General features: G+C 39.0%; 1 protein-coding gene across 5 annotated transcripts in view; it reads right to left on the reverse strand.

Annotated features, from left to right (window-relative positions):
- Positions 1-12018, reverse strand: part of fam13a (family with sequence similarity 13 member A) — a 67423-nt gene that overhangs the window by 12565 nt on the left and 42840 nt on the right. For all 5 annotated transcript variants that reach the window (XM_060873082.1, XM_060873080.1, XM_060873081.1 and 2 more), the window contains 3 exons: positions 10779-10965; positions 8409-8473; positions 7713-7749 (listed from right to left, as the gene is read on the reverse strand). In XM_060873082.1, coding sequence (XP_060729065.1) covers positions 7713-7749; positions 8409-8473; positions 10779-10965 — 289 coding nt within the window. The remainder of the gene's footprint in view (positions 1-7712; positions 7750-8408; positions 8474-10778; positions 10966-12018) is intronic.

Here is a 12018-nt window from a genome sequence, read left to right on the forward strand (position 1 = left end):
TAGACATGCTACACATCATCACTCCAACAAGACCATTACAATTCATGATTCAGAAGGAATTCCTCTGTATTAAAGCAAACCTCCTTTAAACAAGCCTGGAATTGATCTTGGTTGGATGCCAAGTTGTTGAAAAATTTATATTTATAGCACCCTGTCATGTTTATTTTCTTAAACCTGTCACATCATGACATTGTTTATGTACTCCGCACTGCTTGACACTCATACAGTGCTACGCTGAAGGACACTAAGTGCAACGGGAAATCCACGGCACAGGATGGAGAGCATATATTAGCTCCAGAACAATAAGACAGCTAAGACAGCTAATTTACATACTGGGTAATTTTACAGATACACGGCACAAGGGTGAAAAAACAGGTTCACGTTTTTTTTTTTTTTTTTTTTTTTTACAGATTTATATTTACATTTACAGCATTTGGCAGACGCCTTTATCCAGAGCGACGTACATAAGTGCTTAAATCTCTTGCATTGAATACGTTAATGCTGGGTCACTAGGTTACATACTTAAGATACCATGAGTTTAAAACATTTGTTCAAAGTTACAATGAAAAAGTGTCAGTTTTTTTTTTTAAATGCAAAATAACATCATGACATTTACAACCGATTTATATTGTACGTGTTGGTTGCAGACAGACTTCATCATCACAGAAGCAACAAAATGTAAATTCTCATGACAGTTCTAAAACATATTGATTCGCATGTTTTCCCCTGAGCCACAACTCTCAGAGCTTCTAAATAAATAAGACCTTCTGAACTGGCTGTAGTACAACCTACAGTACCATATCTAAATATCGAACTATCTGCCACTTCTAACGTGTCTCGCTAACAAAAATGGCATGAACCTGATCTATTAAAAAAAAAAAAACTATTCAAGCAATTTACTAGGAAACAGCACATATGTTTAATTTACATACAAGTTAAATGAAAGCTTAATTTCATAATCAAGTCAATCGTGTTCCTGATATTCTAATGAGCATGCATGACTGATAACTTTCTGCACTTGACTATCATGCTGTTACATGACTCATGGAAATTTGGGACTGTTGCAATCCTCTGTGGACAAAACCTAGCAATGATCACAGACTTGGAGAAACCTGAAGCTCCCGTTAAAACGTAAATGCATAATGAACCAAGCAATGACAAGCGAAGTGTAATGATTAGTCAGGTTGAAACTTACATGTAACACAAGATTAACCCCGACCACTTCGGAAAGACAGTGAAGAAATTCTGGCATGTCCTGTAGATGCTGGAAAAGTCATAAGTTACTCATACTTTGGTTTTCGTGTCGTGGTCCATTAAAGATTAGTGATCGATTGTAGATTTAGCAGCTCTGGCATGCTAACACAGATTGAGGCGCATAGTGTCCTACCTGCATCCTGATATTGACCGTAATAAGAACCTGAATGTGATCTGGCAGCAGTTTGGATGCTGAAAAAGACCCACAAGTGAATCACGCTCCATGGAGAGCGAATAATGTGCAAACGCCATCTGCTGCTGCTGACGATGAACCCAATTGCTGCTCCAGCAACGGAAACTTCCCATTCGCTTTCCTGTTACTGTTTACCTCGACATTCTTATTAAAACACACACGGACCTGCTGAATTCTCAACGTTAGGTGATCCATTTGTAGTTTAGGCTGTAATCCTTTAATAATCTAGACAGGGCCATGTACAGTATGATGGACACTCTACATACTCGATGACTAATAATAAGCCAAAAATGTTTTTTTTTTCAGTGTTTTTTTTTTTAAAGAAAGAAAAACATCTAATCGTTGATATGATTAATTTTTATGGAATGAGTCTCCAATATCAGCTCTTAAGGTAAGGGTGAAATGTAGTTCTCTACCATGAGAAAGTCTTTAGGATGAGAGAGAAAGAGAGGGAAAGGGAGGCTGGTGAGCAACATAAGTGATACTAGGAACTAACTTGCTTTCTTCTACACTATAACAAGTCCCAATAAACTGATGAGAAAAAACATGAACATGTATTAACTACAAGATAGTATAAGAGGAATAAAACACTTGCATACTTGGTGCTGAGCTTCTACACACCACCATGTTGTTGATTATTTTCCTATAACAGCACACATGGAAGTGTTCCTTTCCTTGGATATTTGATAGGATTTTTTTTTTTTTTCAGCTTTAACATTAACCTCAGTAACCACAAAGAAATGGGTTCATGCTTTCAGGTTTAGTAGGTTGTGCCTTTTTTTGAATGGGTTTCTTACATTAGCAAAAACAAATATACAACCACACACTGGGGATGTGGTAGCTCAGTGGATAAGGCGTTGGACTACTGATCAGAAGGTTGTGAGTTTAAATCCCAGGTCCACCAAGCTGCCACTTCTGGGCCCGTGAGCAAGGCCCTTAAACCGGGCGTATAATTTGAAATAAAAAATGTAAGTCAAATGTAATCACACATCCACCTCGTGATACACAAACATCCGTTTGTAGACAGAATAATGGCTCGTTTTAAACAGAAGCAGTTCTCAAGTATGTTTTCTTAATTCAACAACAAAATGTTAAGTCATAATGTAAACATGAAAGAGCAGCTCAGTCCCGGGAAATATTTTTATCCGGCCCATAACACGAGACGCTAGAGCCAGGTATATATACTACAATAACATGTGGTGACTTTGAGTCCAAGTTAAATCAGTTTACTGCTCATGAACTGTTTGCTGATGAAAGATGGTTTCTGAGAAACAGGTTTTAACTGATGGGATTTTTGGGGTCATGGCATCATCATTCAAGACAAGAAGTGGTCATTGTTGTGTAGATATTAGAAATTATGAGTCATTCAGCATTTAATCAAACCCCAGTGTTGCTTGTTTGAGGTAATTGGAAGCACATGAAGGTTAAGTTAATCAGTCCACATTCTTTACACGTTGACTTAGACAAAACAACAAACAGTGCAAACTGGGCAGTACACAGCAATGTTAATCACATCAGCTCTTAAAGCCAAGACTTGTTCTGAATGAGGTGAAATGTTACAGTGATTTGATTTTTGCTGAAAGTGTGTGTGACCGTGCTGCAGATCTTCACTTTCATTACATAATCACCAGTAACCCAGTTCCGCCTGAGTCTCCCGTGAGGACGACTGCCCTAATAACTGCCTAAAGCTACAGAGACTGTGATCTTACATTCACTCACACACACACACACACACACACACACACTAAGGGTTTCTAGGAGCTAACAGTGTAGGGTCAAAGTACTGATCGATAAGGAACACAAACTGTCAGCAAGTGAGCCTCTATATTCTCACCCTATAACAGCAATGAATCTGTGTGTAAGAGCACACTCTCTGCACTCGCATATAATCAGATGACTGGACATCCATCACCTTTTATATCCAATCTAGACCACTACATTTATTTGATGCACACAAGGTCAGTGTCCTATAAATAAAGAGTCGGGCTCGTCTATTTCACATATTGCATTTCATGTAATATTTGACTGAGCCAAAAGCCAATTTTACATATAACACATCAGGGCCTACTCACGATAAGGAGTGGAGTATCTATATCTGTGCTTGGACTGTTTAGTCAAAATAACTTGCAAATACATGCAAATATGGATGGCACAGAGGCAGAGAGCGGCGCAAGTGAAAATATCTCATGTACAGTCACATTGATCTAGGAATTCCTAGTACTAGTCTTTCATGTTTTACATTTTCTTATTCAAGTGGGAAAATAGGAGTTGCACGGTGGCTTAGTGGTTAGCACGTTCGCCTCACACCTCCAGGGTTGGGGGTTCGATTCCCGCCTCCGCCTTGTGTGTGTGGAGTTTGCATGTTCTCCCCGTGCCTCGGGGGTTTCCTCCGGGTACTCCGGTTTCCTCCCCCGGTCCAAAGACATGCATGGTAGGTTGATTGGCATCTCTGGAAAATTGTCCGTAGTGTGTGATTGCGTGAGTGAATGAGAGTGTGTGTGTGTGTGCCCTGCGATGGGTTGGCTACGGTGGCCGGGAAGTGCAAAACAAATTAACAAGTCAGACAACCCGGAAGCGGTTGGTATAGTTTGTGAATGGAACCTTACCATTATCAGACGAGACACCTTTCATTCACCTGTATATCTTTAATGACAGTCGTCTTGTCCAATGATCGGTAAGTTTTCATTCACAAACTATACCTAGTTTCCGGGTTGTCTGAATCGATGCATGAAACACATTAACAAATCAGAAAACAAATTAACAAATCAGAAAACAAATTAACAAATCAGAAAACACAACGACATTTCAGACAATCCGGAAGCGGTTGGTATAGTTTGTGATTGGACAAGACACCTGTCACTCAAGGTATACATGAAGTTCAACAGTCTGCCGCAGGGAAAAGTTGGAATGGATGGATGGAATGGATTACTGTGGATTAATTCTGTTATTTTCTTATATTTAAACGGAGAACTTTACACATTACACATAAGATTCCATACCTGTATATCTTGAGTGACAGGTGTCTTGTCCAGTGATCGGTAAGTTTCCATTCAAAAACGATACACTACCGTTTCTGGGTTGTCTGACTTGTCGTTGTGTTTTCAGATTTGTTAATGTGTTTTCTGATTTGTTAATGTGTTTTGCACTTCTCGGCCACCGTAGTTGGCACTCCGTCCAGGGTGTATCCTGCCTTGATGCCCAATGACGCCTGAGATAGGCACAGGCTCCCCATGACCCGAGGTAGTTCGGATAAGCGGTAGAAAATGAATGAATGAATGAATGAATGAAGTGGGGAAATAGCACTTGGTGTCTTTCTTAAAATTAGTGCTTAAAAGTAAAACTATTTTCTAATGGTACCAGGTTAAGTCAAGCTCCTGGTACCAGTGGTCCTGACCGCCTCTGCTCTCCAGAGCATTAAAGATTAAAGATACATGAGATTACTTTGGGTGGAACCACTTAGAAACCTTGAAGTTGGCTTTGCAGTGATGGCTTTAGGACTTTAGTTGTCATGAACAGTTTAGCATTCAAGTTTCCATCAGTGAAAATCTGCTAACTTCAACCAAATAGATTCTTTGTTAAAGTTATTATGAATTTTCTGGTTACGCACTTCCAATTTTTAACCATATAGTACATGGTTTAGAAGGGAAATGATTTCTAATCCCACTCTCTGGTGTCACCCAGGTGAGAATGGGTTGCCACTTGAGTCCGGTTCCTCTCAAGGTTTCTTCCTCATATAATTTCAGGGAGGTCTTCCTCACCACTACTGAATCTGGCTTGCTCATTAGAAATAAAAAAACTGAACTGACCGTATTAATTTATTTATGGAAAGTTACAAAACGCTTATTTTTCTTTTAATTTGTAGAAGCAGTGCCACTGGGTTCAGCTGTAAAATGGGCTTCAGGGCAACTCCAAGTGTAATAAATCCTCGTGAAATTAAAGTAAAATAACAATCGGACAGTTTATTATTATTAAATTAAGCTTATACTACATTTTTACATTCTAACACATTTCATATCAGTTCATTAACAAATATCTAGACTAAACTGGCCAAAAAATTCAGCAGTAAATTGTACAAGCAACACAAGAAAGATTTATAAGAAACTGTTCTTTTTTTATTTTTTATAATATGTACAATACCATGGGTCATTTGAATTCCTTCCATGGAAACCTGTTTCTCAGAAACCATCTAGTGTCCTTTCTAATCAAGAAATAGTTTAAGAGCCTGGGTGCTGATTTAAAACGCATTATTAACACAGGGTGCAGTCTTTTTTTTTGTAACTCAGCCTTCTGATTAATCCTTTGGTGCAAGGATTTTAGCTGTCTTTGGGGGAACTTGTCAACCTTTTAACAGAGTGTTTCTCTTTCTGGTCCTGCACAGTGACTTCTTAAAAAATGCTAATGCTAATGCATGCATGCTACATTACATTACATTTAGATCCAGAGTGACTTACATTTTACCTCTTTTTTATACAACTGAGCAATTGAGGGTTAAGGGCCTTGCTCAGGGGCCCAGCAGTGGCAGCTTGGTGGACGTAGGAATGGAACTCAAAACTTTCCGATTGGTAGCCAAACACTTTAACCACTAGGCTACCACATCCCTATATGCTGCATGCTATATGTCATATGGATATGTTAATGATGACATCAGTGTACACTGTGTGTACTTAATTATCCCCTGACATGTAAAAATCATATAATATGGATGTATATGATATGATACATGGATATCATAAGGAATGAAACACATCTGTGTGTGCCGTTTAAGGACAATAATCAGTATTATCATGGTGGCACAAGTAGTTAAGGCTCTGGGTTGATGATCAGAGGATTGGCGTTCAAGTCCCAGCACTGCCAAGCTGCCAGTATTGTGTCCTTGTGCAAGGCCCTTAACTCTCTCTCCATGGTCGAAATAAAGGCTTCTATTCCATCACTTTTTTATTTGTTAAAGAATGATGTGTCACACGTGTTAGGTTAAATATAACAGTGAAATAAGTTGAAAGCTACAGTTTGTACTGTATTGTTTAAAAATGTTAAAATGATGGATTGCAGTATTCCTTGCCAAGGATTAAGTTTCAGTGCAACATTCTCCAGACCTGACTAAGGTGAAAACTCTCTCCTTTATGACCAAATGTCTTAAGGCCACTAGCTAGTTTCTGACCCACTGAGCTTCCTTTAGCTAAACATTTGACATAAACGTATGTCACCGTATAAATAAACTGCAGCAGAAGCTCTGCTACAAAAGCCGAGTTTGAAAACAGAGGTTTCTGGACTTCTACCATTTTTGGCATATGTTGAATGCTGTGCTACAGAATATTTTTTTTTCAATTGATAAGGGCCAGTTAGGGCTAGAAGTAGAAGAAAAAGAAAGAAGAGGAGAATACGACGACAAGCAAGTCTTTTGGGGATGAAAATAATAGCAAAGATTAAACAATGTGGTCAGTTAGGAAGCAGCAGAAGAAGAAGGCTTGTCAGTTGCAATGGGCTGCTTGATTTTTTTTTTTTTCCTTTATGTTCACTAAAGAAACAAACAAAGAGAGAGCTGTAAAAATTACAAACGGCCACCTGGATTTTTTTTCCTGTAATCGCAAATGAAACAAGTGTTTCGGGGTAGAAAATAGTGGTTGCGGAACAAGATTAAGAAATGTGCTCGTTCTCGTTCATTTCCTAACAGATCAAAGCACCCTAATCAGAGTTAAATGGCATGTGTTGTTTAACCTCCTTGGTGCAGCTGCTCTGTCACGGTGCCACGACAGACCGGCTTGCTCATGGCTGCGATGTTGGTGTGAGAGTGTGCCAGCTGGCCAGACAGCAGTGCCATGAGGAGGAGGAAGTGATAACAGAAAACGAACCACTTCAAGCAGAGTGTTTGGGTTCAGAGTGTTCTACTGTCCCAGGAGCAGCAGTGTGTGATCTGAAGGGATCACATGGGTTGTGGCGTAGGACCACTGCGAGGGGTCGTGAGCACAAGGATGTTCCCACACTCTACAGCTGACTTCAACTACAGCTGACTACAGGGACATTTTAGCATAATAAATACATTATTGTGTTTTTATATATGTATATTAAAGATCTTCATAAATGGCACTTTTATCCATATATCTCTGTTCCCTTACATTACCATGTGTCTGTGTTATGAGATCAAACCACATCCAAGGCTCTGTCTATCACAATGTCATCTATAACATTCATTACCGATTGCGACACGTGTGTAAAAGCCAGAAAGACCTAAAGGGGCAGAAAAGATGAACAAAGTGGACAGACTTACCTTAGGACGAGCAGAGTCGTTTGTTTTCCACGCTTCCCTAAAACAAATAAAAAATGGATCCGTTTACTGAATGTTTTTCGAAAGCGAGAGTGTGTTTGAGCTCGCAGTGCTTTTTCTGAACCTGTTCTCTTCCTCAAATTCACTCCAGTCTCACTGGATCCCTAATTAAGCTGATATGACACAATGAACCTTTATATATCACTGGAATTTGCAGGGATTGCAAGTGGTAACTTTTACCAAAAGCAGATAAAAACGAATTAAAAACACAAAAAAATGACATCCACTGCTTTTGGGACGTAACACCACTAAATAAACAAACAAATAAATGTATTCTTCTTATTATTATTATGATTAATGCTTATTATAATATTATTAATATTATTATCTTCACTGCATTAAGTGGTTGTTACAAAAAAGTACGTTTCGAAAAGAAAATAAACTCTAAACGGAATCAGGTTTATTGGCCAAGTGTGTTGATGTTGACACACACAAGGAATTTGGTTCCAGCTGTTTGTGACTCTCAAAAGTACAAACATAAATAATAACACTATACTATACAGATAATACAGACTATCAGATATCTACACATTTTATTAGAAATGTAAAGAATGCAAATGAATAAATAAATAAAAATGCAATCCTGCAATCTGTAATCATCTACAGTTACATTATTGGAAAATTTCATGTTGCTAATACCTGTTATGTGTAGTGTCCATACTGTCTTCCATGTCTCTGTCATGTGATTTGGATGAGCTGTGATGCTGAAATAAAAAATATTTAAAAAAATGACATTTATTACAATACAATAAAAAAACGTAAGCAATATAATAAACAAACAAACAAACAAATTACTAATGTCCTCTCCTTCTCTTCCTCTATAATATATACGTCACAGGTCCCACACTAGAGGATGCTGAAGTTGACTTGCTTTACATATTAGGACAAGGACATTAATATAAACCATTATCCAAAATAACCAATATCATTCATGTTACATAAATATTATGTAGATATTATGTTAGATAAATTCATTAATTTGTTTGTATTTAATTTTTCTGAATTTTAAAAGAAAAATAAATAAAAATTAGGTGTCAGTCTTAATGGAAAACGGTAGAGGAGTTACATTTGAGGTGTTTAAATGTAAATTAAGTACATTTAAGGTGCTAAAACAGCTTTCCTGAAATAAATGGGGGTTAAAATGAACACAGTTAAATACACCTCAGAGACTTATTGCATTAATAACTTTCCTGAAGCCAAATTACTGCTGTGTTACATCAGCCAAATACGGTTCATTGCATCCTCCCAACCCACGGGTCAGATTTCAGCTCTGAGCCTCATTAGAATCAGATCTAACCCAGTCAAATGTGACTTGCTGTAAATAATAAAACAGCACCGACACACAAGCACAAATCTGCTGTGCACAGAAACAAAACCGAGACTTCATAATGGTGGTTAAAGTTCAAACACAAAATGTAAGATGATTTCCTTTGTTGCCATGACATTCTCGAAATAACCAGACCATTGTTTGTGTTATACTGTGTGAGTTCGTCCTGTAACTAACGAATAAAACACAAAAGAGTGTGATGTTAGCAGAAAATAATCAATGATATGTGGTGTGTTACCTTTCTTTTCAATAACAGCATGTCCAGAAACGCTTTATTCCTCTTATACCATAGCAATTTGTAAATGTGTGCTATTTTTCATTTATTCTGTCATACTTTTTATCCATTATATGTGACAGCACCTTGTCATGTTCCTCAGAAATGAGTCAAGTCAAGTTGTCGTTTCGATCATATTTAGCTGACGCAGAACACAGTGAAGGGGGGCACGGTGGCTTAGTGGTTAGCACGTTCGCCTCACACCTCCAGGGTCGGTGTTCGATTCCCGCCTCCGCCTTGTGTGTGTGGAGTTTGCATGTTCTCCCCGTGCCTCAGGGGTTTCCTCCGGGTACTCCGGTTTCCTCCCCCGGTCCAAAGACATGCATGGTAGGTTGATTGGCATCTCTGGAAAATTGTCCGTAGTGTGTGATTGCGTGAGTGAATGAGAGTGTGTGTGTGTGTGTGTGTGCGCCCTGCGATGGGTTGGCACTCTGTCCAGGGTGTATCCTGCCTTGATGCCCGATGACGCCTGAGATAGGCACAGGCTCCCCGTGACCCGAGGTAGTTCGGATAAGCGGTAGAAAATGAGTGAGTTAGAGAACACAGTGAAATGAAACAACGTTCCTCCAGGATTCTGGTGCTACATAAAGACAAACTAGTGAAGCAAAATCTGTTCCATCCTGAAGGAAGATTTTCTGACACTGGAGGCTCCTTCGATTATTATTATTATTATTATTATTATTATTATTATTTATTTATTTATTTATTTTTTTTTTATAAATAAATCTAATTCTTCTTATAAGTCTTGGATAAATTGCTCCTATGTAAATGATAACGTATTAGAAAAAAGCTAATTATTATGAAGCTATATTTGGTTGTGAATTAATCTCAAGAGCTGCTGTACTGTAAAAGAAAATGAATCGACACCTTCTGACCAATCAGATTTTAGATTTTGACTCGACCCACCGTGACCGTACAGACCAAAGTGCTTGTGGTTATAGCGCAGGTTGTCACTAATGGCGACTGATACGTACGTGTAACGGCTGATCAGATCAAGGATCTGAGCGTAGCAGCCTATAAGCGTGTCAAAAAGCGTGCCTTTGCTTCAGCGGTCCCTTGGTTCAGATAAAAGCTTGTAGAAATTGAAGCCTTATTAGGCTGCCTGCAATTTAGCTCCATCGTTCTGCAAGAAAGCATCCCCTGCTACTGGTACAGTTAGGGCTTCTGGTACAGTTAGGGCTGTTATTAGCCTGTCTGTTTTCTTTCCCCATCCTTCTCTGCAACATACCACATCTCCTCCCGTGACCTCTCTTGCTATACTGCCATCATTTACAGGGGCTGAGTCACTGCCTTTCAGTGGAATGGAGACATAGTTTATGAGAAAATGGATTTGCTGTGAGGCAAAAAGAAGGTCTGTGTGTGTGTGAGTGTGTGTAGGGGAGTGAGAGCAGGGCAGAGTAGTACTCACGCTGTGTGAGCCTTGGTTACAGGACAGCTTGCTGAGGGTAGGGCTGTGTTTGGGTTTCCTGGACCTGGAGTCTTCATCAGCAGTAGCCAGTCTCCTCTCGCTCTCCTCGCTGATGCTGATGCTAATGCTAACGCTAGCACCGCTGTTCAGTCCACGAGACGGGATGTTCTCCTTTTCAGTGTCATTCCTAAGAAAGAAAAACGCCTGCCTTCATAATAGCACAGAAAATTAACGCTAAGCATGTTCTATAGTTTGAACTGCTTCTGCTCACGTACTGTGGCACTCAAGTCACCATAATAAAATATATGACACAGCATTTTTATCTGCACCTTCTCCTATGTCCGAATAAGTCGCTATGACTGAGCCGAGTGGGTTTGCCTCTAACCTTGAGATTAGAGTTTATTCTTGGCAGAGTCCCCTTATCGACTGGAGCAGTGCTGTGAATCCAGAGAGACAGAAGGACAGAGGCAGAGCAAAGTCCCCTCTCCAGTCCAAATAACCACAGCAGACCTGGCTGTCTTTTTATTTATTTATTAGTTTTTTTTTATCTAATCTTTATCCACTCATCTAGCAGCAAGTGTTTTTACCACAAACAAATATTTCATCATATTACCCTGGATGAGGCTATTTTTTTTTTCTCTCCAAAAAAACACATAATAAATCTTATATTGGTGCCCCCCTGCCCACTACCCAGGACTTGTACTACACAAGAACCAGAAACCGGGCAGGAAAAATCACCGTGGACAAAACCTCTTTCAGCTTCTGGCAGGCGCTACAGAACTTTGCTTACTAAAACTGCCAGACACAGGAACAGTTTCTTTCTCCAGACAATCACCCTGATTAACAACTCACAATAATTATATTCCCTGCTTCATATCTATAAGTACTGCATTATCAGAGCCGTCAGTCATCACATCATCTGTATATATTACACACACTACTGCTGCTATATATTTGCACAAAAAGCATAATATTGCACAATAATGTTATTTGCACTTCCCACACTTTATGTACATACAGTAACTGATCAGTCATATATTCATATTTAATACTCATAATGTCTATTGTATCACATCTGCATTGTCTTGTATAGTCTGCATTATCTGTATAGTATAGTGTTATTTATGTCTGTACTTTTTAGAGTCACAAACAGCTGGAACCAAATTCCTTGTGTGTGTCAACACACTTGGCCAATAAACCTGATTCTGATTCGGATTCTGATATCTAAAGGCAGTAACAA

The sequence above is a fragment of the Tachysurus vachellii genome, chromosome 6 (genome assembly GCF_030014155.1).
Source record: "Tachysurus vachellii isolate PV-2020 chromosome 6, HZAU_Pvac_v1, whole genome shotgun sequence".
NCBI lineage: Eukaryota > Metazoa > Chordata > Actinopteri > Siluriformes > Bagridae > Tachysurus > Tachysurus vachellii.